At 36.8% G+C, this 12,938-nt stretch overlaps 1 protein-coding gene and 1 pseudogene across 1 annotated transcript in view; one reads left to right on the forward strand and one right to left on the reverse strand.

The window, feature by feature from the left end:
* Positions 1 to 12,938, reverse strand: part of LOC102485237 (uncharacterized) — a 134,260-nt gene that overhangs the window by 73,950 nt on the left and 47,372 nt on the right. Inside the window, exons 13-15 of the mRNA XM_027775988.1 lie at positions 11,434 to 11,538; positions 5,648 to 5,701; positions 4,907 to 5,011 (exon numbers count right to left, since the gene is read on the reverse strand). Coding sequence (XP_027631789.1) covers positions 4,907 to 5,011; positions 5,648 to 5,701; positions 11,434 to 11,538 — 264 coding nt within the window. The remainder of the gene's footprint in view (positions 1 to 4,906; positions 5,012 to 5,647; positions 5,702 to 11,433; positions 11,539 to 12,938) is intronic.
* On the forward strand, positions 1,329 to 4,411 carry LOC102482303 (kinesin-like protein KIF18A pseudogene; annotated as a pseudogene).

The following is a 12,938-nucleotide window of genomic DNA, read 5'->3' on the forward strand; positions in this document are numbered from 1 at the left end:
CTGGCAATCTACAGTGATTTAACAAACATTCATTTTTTAAATTCCCTCTCAGCTCTCCAATTTCCTTTTTCTGCTCTTTTATGTAATACACAATTTAACCTTTAGAATTTTCTCTGTATGGAATTCCAGGTTATAAAATGTACTTCTTTTTTTTTTTGAGAGGTTTTTGCTGTAGGGCGCGTGTGCTCGCCAGACAGACAGAGAGAGACATAGAGACAGAAAGCGAGAAATCACCCCCCAGGGGGGATGGTCACGCCGCAATCCCTTCTCCTCCATTCTCCTCTCGGGATCTTGGGCATGCATGCACACACACCCGGCGTGAGTTTTAAGCCACTGGGTCCAGGATGCGAACCGTGGTCGACTACGTGGGAGTCCAGCGACATAGCCATTATGCTAACTGCTGGTTCCCTAAAATGTACTTCTTAAAGCTTCATGATAGGCTTTGTGAATAAAGCAGCAGATGATTTCCAAATTAAAGCTTCGGTAGATAGAATCATTAAAAAAAAAATCTTTCTTTAAAAGTTTTTATTATGGAGACCAGTAGATGGCATAGTGGTTACGTTGCTGGACTCCCACATAGATGACCCCAGTTTGAGTTCAGGACCCAGCAGCTCAAAACTCATATTGGGTGCATGTGCATGTGTGCCCAAAATTCCAAGAGGAGAATGGAGAAGGGATTATATGAGAAAGGATTGCACCCCTTGGGGGCGATTTCTCACTTTCTGTCTCCCTGGAGACACGGGCACTATAGCATAAATCTCTTTTAAAAGTTTCTTATGAAAAATTTTAAGCATATGCCAAAGTGGAGCAGGTTTGACCACTACATAAAATTTCTTCTAGGGTGAAATTGGATCATTCATTTTCTCTAAAAATTGTTTATAATATTTGACCTACATGAATTTACATAAATGCATAATGTATAAATTGGATGATATCATACATGGCTGTGCTTAGTCTTTTATTTGAGTCTTCTTTTCCTTCATTCATTAGCCTACAGGTGTAGCCACAAGTCTCCAGATAACTCATGGTAACAAACTGTAATCTAAATTTATATTATTTATATCTATCTAGAAATTTTATATGTATATATACATATATATAATTACATGAGACTATGATGACACATTCTGAATAATTTTTGAAAGTTTTTTTTTTTTGCTTTCATATTAGAAAGTTTGTAAAAGTTCTCATGAAGGATATGCTCCTGTAAAGACCATGTTATTATTTTAGGGGAAACAGACATTGAAGTGGAGGGGTCATGGAGAGCTCTCCCCAGCCTGTGAAAAATATTAAAGCCTTTATATAAACAGAAATAAAAATAATCAACAATGTCTGCCACTGAGGGAGACCTGAGTCACCACATGAAAGTAGTTGTGTGCATCCAGAAAACAAAAAAGAGTAGGCAGCTAGATTCCAAAAAGTAGTCCATGTTGTGGATAAACATATCTTAGTTTTTGATCCCAAGTAGGAATTTTTCCATGGGGGAAAAAAAAACCAAAACTATGAATTGAGATACTGTGAAGACACAAAATAAAGATTTTAAATTTGTATTTGATGCTGTTTTTGATGAAAGTTCAAATCAGTTGTAAGTTTTTGAACATACAACTAAGCCAATTTTGCATAATTTTTGAATGGATATAATTACACAGTACTTGCCTACGGTGCCACTGGAACTGGGAAGACTCATACAATGTGAGGATCAGCTGCCGAACCTGGAGTCATGTATCTAACCATTTTAAATCCTTACAGATCAATGGGTGAGATTAAAGGAGAGAAAGTATGTAGTACGGCAGTTTCTTGTCTGCAGATATATAATGAACAGATTGATGACCTCTTAGTAAATTCAGGGTCACTTGCTGTTCGGGAAGATGTTCAAAAAGGTGTGGTTGGCCAGGGACTGACTTTACACCAGCCTAAATCCTCAGAGGAAATTTTAGCTATTAGATAATGGAAACAAAACAGGACACAACATCCCACTGATATCAATGCTATATCTTCTTGTTCTCATGCTAGGTTTCAGATTTATTTGCAACAACAAAACAGCAAGCATCAATCAAAATGTTCATATTGCCATGATGTCACTCATTGACCTGGCAGGGCCTGAGTGGGCCAGCACTACCAACACTAAGGGGACCTGGTTTGTAGAAGGCACAAATATTAATAGGTCACTTTTAGCTCTTGGGAATGTCATCAATGCCTTAGCAGATACAAAGAGAAAAAAATCAGCATATTCCTTACAGAAACAGCAAGCTTACTCACTTACTAAAGGATTCTCTTGGAGGAAACTGTCAAACTATAATGACAGCTGCTGTTAGTCCTTCCTCTGTATTCTATGATGACACATATAACACTGTGAAGTATGCTAACCATGCAAAGGACATTAAATCCTCTTTGAAGAGCAATGTTCTTAACCTTGACAATCATATAACTCAATATGTAAAGATCTGTAATAAGCAGAAGGCAGAAATTTTAAGGTTAAAAGAAAAACTAAAAACCTATGAAGAACAGAAAGCCTTTACTGATGAAAACAAGGCAAAGTCAACAATTTCAAATCCTCAGGAAAAAGAAATGGAAAGATTTCAAGAAATTCTGAACTGCTTGTTCCAGAATTGAGAAGAAATCAGACAAGAATATCTGAAGTTGGAAATGTTACTAAAAGAAAATGAACTTCGGGACCAGCAGTTAGTGTAATGGCTATGTCACTGGACTACATGTAGTCCATGTAGTCCCGGACCTGGTTGCTTAAAACTCACGCCGGGTGCGTGTGCGTGTGCGTGCCTGCCCAAGATCCCGAGAGGAGAATGAAGGAGAAGGGATTGCGGCGTGGCCATCCCCCCCCCGGGGGTGATTTCTCGCTTTCTGTCTCTCTGTCTCTCTCTGTCTGTCTGGTGAGCGCACGCGCCTTATAGCAAAAACCTCTCAAAAAAAAAAAATTAGAAGAAAAAGAAAAAAAGAAAATGAACTTAGATCCTTCTATCAACAACAGTACCATACAGTACCATAAGCAAATAAAAATGATGTGTTCAGAAGATAAAGTAGAAAAGGCCACTTGCAAATGAGATAATAAACTTGCAATGTTGAAAACTCGTCGCTGCTACCTGGAGAAAAAGAGAGAGGAGGAACCGAAACAATTTGATGAGAATACTAATTGGCTCCATCGTGTTGAAATGAAATGGAACTGTTAGGTCAGAATGGACATATTCTGAAGGAACTCAGTAAAGATCTTCATTTTCATCATTTGCACCTCGAGAACAAAGATTTGACACGGATTAGACATATGATGGACCTAGCTTGTCTTTAAGAGCAGCAACAGGCAGACTGAAGCAGTACTGAATGCTTTACTTTCAGCCTTAACAAAGCAGTATTACACATTAAAAGAGGCTGGCTTGTCAAAGGCTGCTTTTGACTCTGATTTCAAAGAAATCGAACATTTGGTAGAGAGGAAAACAGTGGTCATATGGGCTGACCAAACTGCTGAACACCCGAAGCAAAGCAATGTGCCAGAGATGTCTGCTATTATGGCCTTTCCACAGCTTGGACCAGGTCAGGCTGTTTCTTATGGCACACCTTCAAGTGAACCCAATCTCCTTAAAGTTCCCCCACAAAAAAGAACTCGGAGAAAACTAACGCCTTCTCCCTCAAAAGCAAAACATAGACAGAAGTCTGCACCTTCAGAAAGTACGTAGCTCAATGATTCTCTCAGCAGAGAACTTCAGCCTATCGTGTATACTCCAGAAGACTGTAGAAAAACTTTTCAAAATTCATTTCCAGTGAATTTACTGAAACCATCATCACAGACTACAAGTTTTCAGGCCATCGGTTCGAACACAGTGACAGTTCTCTGAAAATGTTACGTGAAGTAGATAGCCCTCCTAAAAGGAGAGCAGGATGTGGACAGGAGGATCTGGACTCTACCTTTATTATCTGTGAAGATATCAGGAGCTTGAAGAATAAATTACCTGAACAAGAATCACTGCCAAACAACAAAAACATTCTGCAATGGGTTCATCCTACTTCATTCTCAACTAAGCATCCTGTGCCTATTTCAGGCGTAATGCTATCCTTCCTGGCTATGACAATCACTGCCAAAAGGAAACAGAAATTAAGAAGCTCTACATCAAATACTTTGTTCACTGCCAAAGTATATTCTGGGTTCGCCAAACGTGTTCAAGCAGAAAACTCAAGCAATAAGCACTTATAAGAAAACAGATAAAAAATGGAATATAAAAGAAATATCCACAAAATAAATCCAAGCATGGTTAGAAAATTTGGAAGAAACATTTCAAAAGGAAATCTAAAATACGTCACTTCAAAGTCAAGGAAAATAAAATTGATCAAGTCTGCTTTACAATGTGCGTGTCAGTGCGCTTTCAGAAATGTACTTCACATCTTTCAAAGAAGAGGGTTTTAAAGCTAGGTTTACCCAGATACTTCCAGCAAGCAGAGAATGCAACTCTGTTTTCTTCTTTTGTATTCTAAGCAAATAAAAAAAAATTTAATAGAAAAAGTTATGTTTCAGTTCCTAAAATAGTTGTCACCCTTTAAAATTCCCAAGTCAGCATGGAAGCAGCTTAGTTTTGCTATGCTGCAATAAGATGCTTAGGGCATTTTAGAAAATAACAACTTAGCCTTATTGTTTTTTGAAAAGAAGGAGAATTTAGAATTGGTAAAATTATGGACCACGATGTATTTGGTCTTCTATTTTTTTATACCTTATTTTGATCATACATACGACTTTCCTTTCCAAAAATCCTTTGATGTACAAATGTAGATAAATGTGCTCCTAAAGTTGTAAATGTTATTTAAATAGTCGTCTTGAATAAAATACTAATATTGTTCCTTGCTACTGGATGTATTAAAGATGTAGATTGAAATAAAAGACCATGTTATTATTCTAAATGCTTACCATTAACTGGTAGACTTTTTACCAGCTTTTCATGTTCCTTATCTGTAATAGTTATTCCCATTTCTCCCAGGACATTTTCCATACCATCAACATCAACTTCTCCTCCTTCAACAAAATCAAAATAATCACAATTAGCATAAATACCTAATGTCCCCAAGGACCTGTTGATGCTTACTCAGTTTTTTTTTTTTGGAGCGGTTTTTGCTATAGGATGTGTCCACCCATCCACCAGGGTGATGGCCATGCTGCAATCCCTTATCCTTTATTCTCCTCTTGGGATCTTGGGCATGCACACACACATGCCTGGCATGAGTTTAAGCCATTGGGTCTGGGACTCGAACCACACTCGACTACATGGGAGTCCAGTGACATAGCCATTATGCCAACCGCTGATCCCTCCTCTAGTGTCTTAATGATGATAGAATTTTTTACTTTATGAAAATTTGTTGTAATGTTTGTTATACTAATTTAAATTTTGGCTAATTTAAACTAGTTACATTTTGACTAATTTAAATTAGCTAAACTTTGGCTAATTTAAATCAAGAATAGTGACCATCCTTCAAATATCCCAGAATTAAAGGACTTTGCTATCAGAACTTTGCTCCCAAATTTAGTGCTAAAATACAGTTAATCTAAAGTACAATTCCAGGAAATTACATGCAAGAAGAAGTATATAAGAAAACGAACTTAGAAAAATATAGTATAATTCAGACTTTATATTTATAGTCATTTCTAACTAACCTGTGATAGTTTCCACTGTTTCTAGCAATTTACTGAATTCAATCTTCCCATTAGCTGTAAAAAAAATCATAATTAAGATAAAACAATATTACAAGAAGAAAAAGAAAACTAAAATAAGAAATAAGGTTCACTCACAATTTAATTTGAATCAGTCACAATTTTACACACAGTGATGACAAAAATTCATTTTCTGGTAGCTAAAAGGTTAGTTAAGAAAATGATCTTCAAGTCATAACACTTGTTGGAATGTTCGAATGGGCTAATATCATTGGTTTGGCCTCTAGAATGTCTTATCTCTAATACAAACCCAAGTTCTTTTCAAGATTTATGTTGGAAAAGAGTTTTCATCCTTCAAATTTTACCTTTTATTAATGTTTTTCTTAAGTTATTTTAACTACTAACTCAGAATGGCTGATGATATGTGTTCTCAATCTCTTGTTACCAACATATCTATAAAATTTGGATAAATATTTATACCTTTCTATTTTCAGGAAAAAGAAACCATTAGTTAGGACTAGAGAGTTATGGAAACGCGGCAGTTTCACTACCAGAGAGCACTAATGAGGGTTAGTTATACAATTTACTAGACGAAGTGCAAAATCAAAATGTGGTACCCCTTTTCCAAAAAAAAAACATGAAAAAAATAGCTTGTCCTCTGCAGTCTCACTCTAACATCTGGTTGCTGGTTTTAAGTCTACTGTCAAAATAACTGTCAGGGTGAGTGAGAATCTCATAGGTACCCTGTGTTGTCTCATGACTCAGTATGCAACAGACTCACCTACAGAATTCCTTCATTTGTCTGCTGCCAAATGGACACCCTTGAGGAATGAGTTAGATACCTCTCTCTTTTATGCTCCCATCACCTCACTCAAGGCAAAGAGGTGACTCCCAAAAGTACTGTATCTTAATGCAGGGCCACACTCAGTACTTGAAAGGCTTGACTCTGCCAACTGGTCCATGGCACTGATGGCCCAGCGCAGGGAAGGCTGTTGCTGTGCTTTTCAAGATGCCATTACATCCAAGTGCCCAACGCCAACCCTCTCTGCACAGATGCCTAGGTCTCTGCTAAGGGAAAGGATGGTGACGGTTACTAGGCAGGGGTGGTGAAAAGAATGTCTGGAAAGAAAGAAAAAAAGAAAGAAAACGATGTCTGAGGCATTATGGGGTGTAGAGCCATTGATCCAGAACCCATCCTGGAGAGGTGACAATGAACAAAGGAACACATCAAGCTCTAGTCATGCTTTATTTCTTCACAGGACTTAAATTAGGAAATACAAATTCAAAGATAAACTTAGGAATTTCAAGACAGCAACTACAAAGGATTAAATCCAAAGCATGACACTCCTTTGATCTAGAGCCCTGTCCAACTGTGCTAACTGCACACCATGAAGCTTGGGATGAATCCCCCACGGTTATATCCCCAAAACTAGATATCAGGAAGTCCCACTGTGCAAATACGTTAATTGAAAGACTCAAGAAGACTGACTGCATGAACTACAATTTCTCTTCTTAGAGATTCAAAAAGTTTCTAGATGACCCTTTAAAATGTAATATGATAATGAATCACAATATAGTAAGTAGTAATCTTAAAAAGAGACTTTCAGTAACTAACTTGAAGACACGAGGCTGGAATGAGGAGGTAACAGAAAAGTTGAGTGTGTTCAAGAAGAAAGAAGCCTAACCATAAATCTATTCTGTATGTGAGACAATTTCCCCACTGTATAATTTAAAATTTGTCTAGGTTGTAGCTTGCTTCAGGTTCTTTCAAGAATTATTTCTCAACTGGGGACAAAATAAAACTTTTTTCTGCTTGTGGTTTGGCTTGTTACATGGGAATATACTGATAGCTATCTCATAAAGACTGAGAAGTAGTTCTAATTGATTTATTTTTTATTCGATTGGATTTAGTTCTAGTCACTTAGTACTTCCTAGGATTGTGCTAATTGGCTTGAAATCACAAGATGTATATTTTAGGCAATCGTTAATTAGTTTCTACAACTTCCAATTGGAGATGGCTTGTTTGATTTGTTTTTCAGTCTACTTAGCCAGTTAATTCACTCATTGAGTACTTAAGGACTGTAAAATGTTCTATGCTATGCCATGGAAGTACAGTGAAAAGAAAAAATTAGTTAGGGTTCTTGCTAACAAACAACCCTATGTTTTCAATTGATTAAAAGACTACTGTTTATAATACAATATAGTAAGCATTAATATAATGATACAAACATGCTTAGTATAAAACAAAAGAGGAGGGCAGGGAGAGCAGAATAGGCTATCTGAAGGTGTTGACTAAGCTGAGAGTATGGATTTTTCAAGTTATATGTATGTAACTATATATGTAGCAATATGAATTGAGAAGAGAGAAGATATACAATGCAATGGTATACCATAAGTATTAAGTGACAAAGGCCATTTATTCACTTGTAGAAAAAAACTTTTATTAAGATTCTGCTAAATGTAGATATTGCGAAGAAATACAACAGATGCCAAAACAGCACAGTCTCTGCTGTCCAGTAGCTCAGATTTTCATGGAGAGACAGACATCTCAATAGGCATTATAAAAGAAATGAAAGAAATTTTCTACTCATTGAGTGAGGTGACTGACATTCCTACTACCATCCTGGAATGCTGCTCACACACATGGGGGTTCAGATAAATCAATTTGAAAGCAGAGCAAAGTGAAAGACAAGAAGTAACAAGAAAGCCTGGAAATCAAGACATGACACAGGAGAACTTTCTAAACCTCATGCTTGGACTAAAGAACTTAAATATTTTTGTGGTCAATAGCAAGCCACACAATGGATGCAAATGGGGAAGTATAACCTTTACATTTTAGAAGGAACATTCTGGTAGCTTTAGAAAAGATGGATTTAAAGGAAAATAACCTATCATTAGAGAAGACTTCATTTAGAATTAATAGAATGTTAGCAGTAAGGGAGAATGAGGAGTGAGAGTTAATGCATAACATTCTAGCTTGTTTAAATGGAAAATGACAGTTCAGCCTACTGAAAGAGAAACTAATGTATGTCAGAAAAACATAAAAATAGTTTTATACGTGGTAAAAGTAAGAAAATGTATAGAGACTTAGGCTATATTGATCCTATTTATGTTTTTTTTTTCTATTTTTTTCCTTAATAGGTAAGATGGTGATCTGAAAGTCTCTGACATAGACATAAAATTGTAAATATCCCCTGTGAAAATATGTAAAAATGAAATGAGTATTAGTGATTTAGGAACAGAACTGGTTGAGAGCCCAGACGTGGTAGCACATACTGCTAACACACTCTGTTTCATAGGCTGGAACCACATGGGATGCCTGAATTTAATTCCTGATCTAACACAAAAGCTGGGTATAGTGACGTGTGCCTTTAACCCCAGCAGGGGGGCTGGGGCAGAAGGATCAGTACTGTGAAGACCTTGTCTTAAATAAAAAACAACAAAAACTAGTTGAGGAATGACTGCTTGTATTTTTTTTTTCTAAAAATTATTTATTTTGGGACCAGCAGTTAGTGTAATGGCTATGTCACTGGACTCCCATGTAGTCGACCATGGTTCGAATCCCGGACCCGGCGGCTTAAACTCATGCTGGGCACGTGTGCATGCATGCCCAGGATCCTGAGAGGAGAATGGAGGAGAAGGGACTGTGGCGTGGCCATCCCCCCGGGGCAGGGGAGAGTGATTTCTCACTTTCTGTTTGTCTCTCTCTGTCCTTCTGGCAAGCACACGCCTTATAGCAAAAAACAAAAAACAAAAGCAAAAACAAAACTCCAAAAAAAGAGATGATTTATTTTCTTCATCATAGAGAGTACATGCATGAGCATATGAAAGAAGGGCCGAGAAAAAGAGAGAGAGATAGAGAGAGAGATCACCCTTGACAGGGTCTCACTCCATTGCAACCCCCTCCTCCACTCCCAACATACACATTAACAGCTCATCAAGATTTGGGGCATACATATACATGGGTACCTGGCATGTGTCCGGTCAATTTGGCCAGGAATTTGATCCCACAGTCAGGCATTTACTGACTGTGCCACCTAGGCTGGGCTGAGGAATAACTATTTAGTGAGTTATGACTATTCCAAAATTCTCATTGTGCTCTATATGCATTTCCTAATTTGAGAGTGGTCATGACTATTTTCTGTGAATACAGAGAACACAGAGGAAAAGAAGTTAATGACTATGGATTTTTGGGAAAAAAAAACCCATGCCCTATTCTTATATACCTTATTCTCTCACGTATGAAAATTAAATTAAGAGATAGGTCTTATGGCCAAAACCAAAACAAAACATTAAAAAAACACCCAAACAGATACTTACCTGTCAATACCCGTGCTTCTTCCCAAAATGTAGAACTGCAGATAGAAGTGGATGCCCAGTAAAATATTACATTTCCACTCCCTCTCCTCCAACCCTTGCATTTTCATGTAGCCATGACTACAGAAACATTTCTGGAAATTGTCACACCTCCCTCCTTCATGGGCTTATCTCCATTCCATCAATTGGATATAAGTAATGAAAAGCCCTACGTCCCTTTGGAGGGACCCAAAAATGGAGGGAATCTGGAACCTTTCATAGATAGAAAAGAGCCACTTCCCATCAAACAAAATTAGTCTCAGAAATTTTTATTTTGTTTAACACAATAAACACTTTTTAAAGTTTATTTTTATTATTCTTATTAATTTTTTTAAACATTCAATCGCTATACGTCATTTGGCTTGTAAAGAGAATTTACCCAACATGAAATACATGTCAGACCAGTCAAGAATATTATACATGTTATCATCAACAGGTAATAAACCATTTTTATGTCCCACAAATACAATAGACACATTTTGAAGTTTAATTGTTCAAAATAAATATTTAGCATATACTTGATAAAGCAAAACAAACATGAAGACATTAGTCTGGGTTGTTTCTGTACCTGGAACCTATATACAAATAAACCAAAATCTTAACTTAGAGGCATTCCTTATAATTGATTGATTTTTGGAAAAACAACCAAACAACCAACAAAACAGCACTCCCCTTTCCCAAACTAAACCCTGTTTAAGCCAATCACAAACAGCCAACTACCCACCAATCTCAATAGCCATTAGTTATGTAGTAGTGAGATATCGAATATGGCAAATGCCCAGATGTAGTCAATCAATTCTTTTACTTCAATACTTCCACTAGTCATTCCTTTACTTTGCTTCAACTTTTAAAAGTCTGCTGCTTGTACACTGATGATGTAGAGTTCTCTGAACTTATTTTGGCTCTGACTCCTCGATTTGTGAATTTGTAATACTCAAATACATTCCATTAATTTGTGTTTACAGTTTATCTTTAACAATTACATTCTCTGCTCTGAAATTAGGACTAGTTTCTCTCTTATCTTTGAAAAAATAACTTTTTTGGTATACCAAACATATATATATATATATTTATTTTATTTATTTTTTTTTGGAGAGGCTTTTGCTATAGGGCACGTGTGCTCACCAGACAGACAGAGACAGAAAGATAGAAAGCAAGAAATCACCCCCCAGGGGGGATGGCCACACCGCAATCCCTTCTCCTCCATTCTCCTCTCGGGATCTTGGGCATGCACACACACGTGCCTGGTGTGAATTTTAAGCCACCGGGTCCAGGACGCAAACCGCGGTCAACTACATAGGAGTCCAGCAACATAGCCATTACACTAACTGTTGGTCCCAGTATACCAAATATTTTTAGTTAGTATGTATTGCATTACACAAGCAGACAATGTCAATTTCTTTCTAAGACTTATTGTTATCCATAATGCTCACCACTAAGTGGCAGATTTTCTGTCAGATCTTCATGTTCCTTTTCTGTGAGTTTGATCCCCAGGTTATCCAGAACAGTATCTAGGTTATTGACCATAACTCTTCCTCCTTAGAAAAGAAAGAATTATGAAGAAAAAAAATCAAATTTTGTATATATTTAAGCATAAATTTTTATCTAATATGCATTTTAGTATAATAAAAATAAAGAAGCATGTACATTTTATTTGTATTAGTGAATAAACTTGTAAGGTCAGCTCAGTAAATCGTTATGTTAAGAACAACTCGACATAAAAATGTTCCAAAGTTGAGGCATTATTTAAGGGACTGTTATTGTGTGTTTAAAATTATTATCTGCAGTATTAAATTAGAACTATTGGTCAAATGAAGGAACACAAGAATATCAATTGTAAGGTTGTTCCAATGAGGCATATGAGAATACTGTGTAGGTTTAGAAAAGTCAAGGCACTCTCTTGAGAGTTGATAGTTTGGGCTTCTTATCATCAATGTTCTGCTTTATTGCTACATCTAAAAAGGAGATTAAAAATTGTAGTATACTGCTCTATCAAGAGTATCATGGGGACCAACAGATAGTGTAATGGCAATGTCGCTGGACTCCCACGTAGTCAACTGCAGCTCGAGTCCTGGACCTGGCAGCTTAAACTCAGGCCGGGCACGTGTGTGTGCATGCCCAAGATCCCGAGAGGAGAATGGAGGAGAAGGGACTGTGGCATGGCCATACCCGTTGGGGGGTGATTTCTCACTTTCTGTCTCTCTGTCTTTCTCTTTCTAGCAAGCGCACGCACCCTATAGCAAAAACCTCTCGCAAAAAAAAAAAAAAAAAAGTATTGTGACTAACATATACACCATAAAATGTGCAAGGAATGGTGCTGACTGCCGTTATTGCAAGTGTTTGGAATGTCAGGAGGCTGATGGCAAACTTTAAGAGACTTTCCTGAGACTACTTAAGAAGAACTATAACCATTTCTCTTTTCCTTCCTATTCCTTTCTCTTCTTTTATTCTAAGGACTGATTGGAAGAAGAAATAGCAAAAAAGAAATTAGGTCACTATCTCATACTATTTTTTACTTTTTTATTGTTGTTGTCATTAACTGATCTTTGAAAAAGATTATATCATGGAAAATAATATGAAGAATCTTGATTCATGGAATAAAATCATATTAAAAATCACCCCAAATCCTTTATACAATAGACTTCAGTTGGGCAAATTCCCAGAAAAACTGTCTAATGTTCTTTCTGCTATATTCTGTTTATAGATTTCAAAAGATTCTTTGGGTATGTTATTTAGAAGTATTCAAGAAAGAATGGATTCCTTGCAATGATATAACATAGCTGATTATATCAAAGTAATAAATGTGATAAAATGAGCAATCTAAACATAGAAATGTATAAAAGATAAGCTTAAAACCTAGTGGTATTGGGGCCAGCAGATGGCATAGTAGTTAAGACACTGGACTACTATGTGGCCAACCGCAGTTTGAGTCCTGGAC

This window comes from Tupaia chinensis, unplaced genomic scaffold (genome assembly GCF_000334495.1).
Source record: "Tupaia chinensis unplaced genomic scaffold, TupChi_1.0 Scaffold000624_1, whole genome shotgun sequence".
Classification (NCBI taxonomy): Eukaryota; Metazoa; Chordata; class Mammalia; order Scandentia; family Tupaiidae; genus Tupaia; species Tupaia belangeri.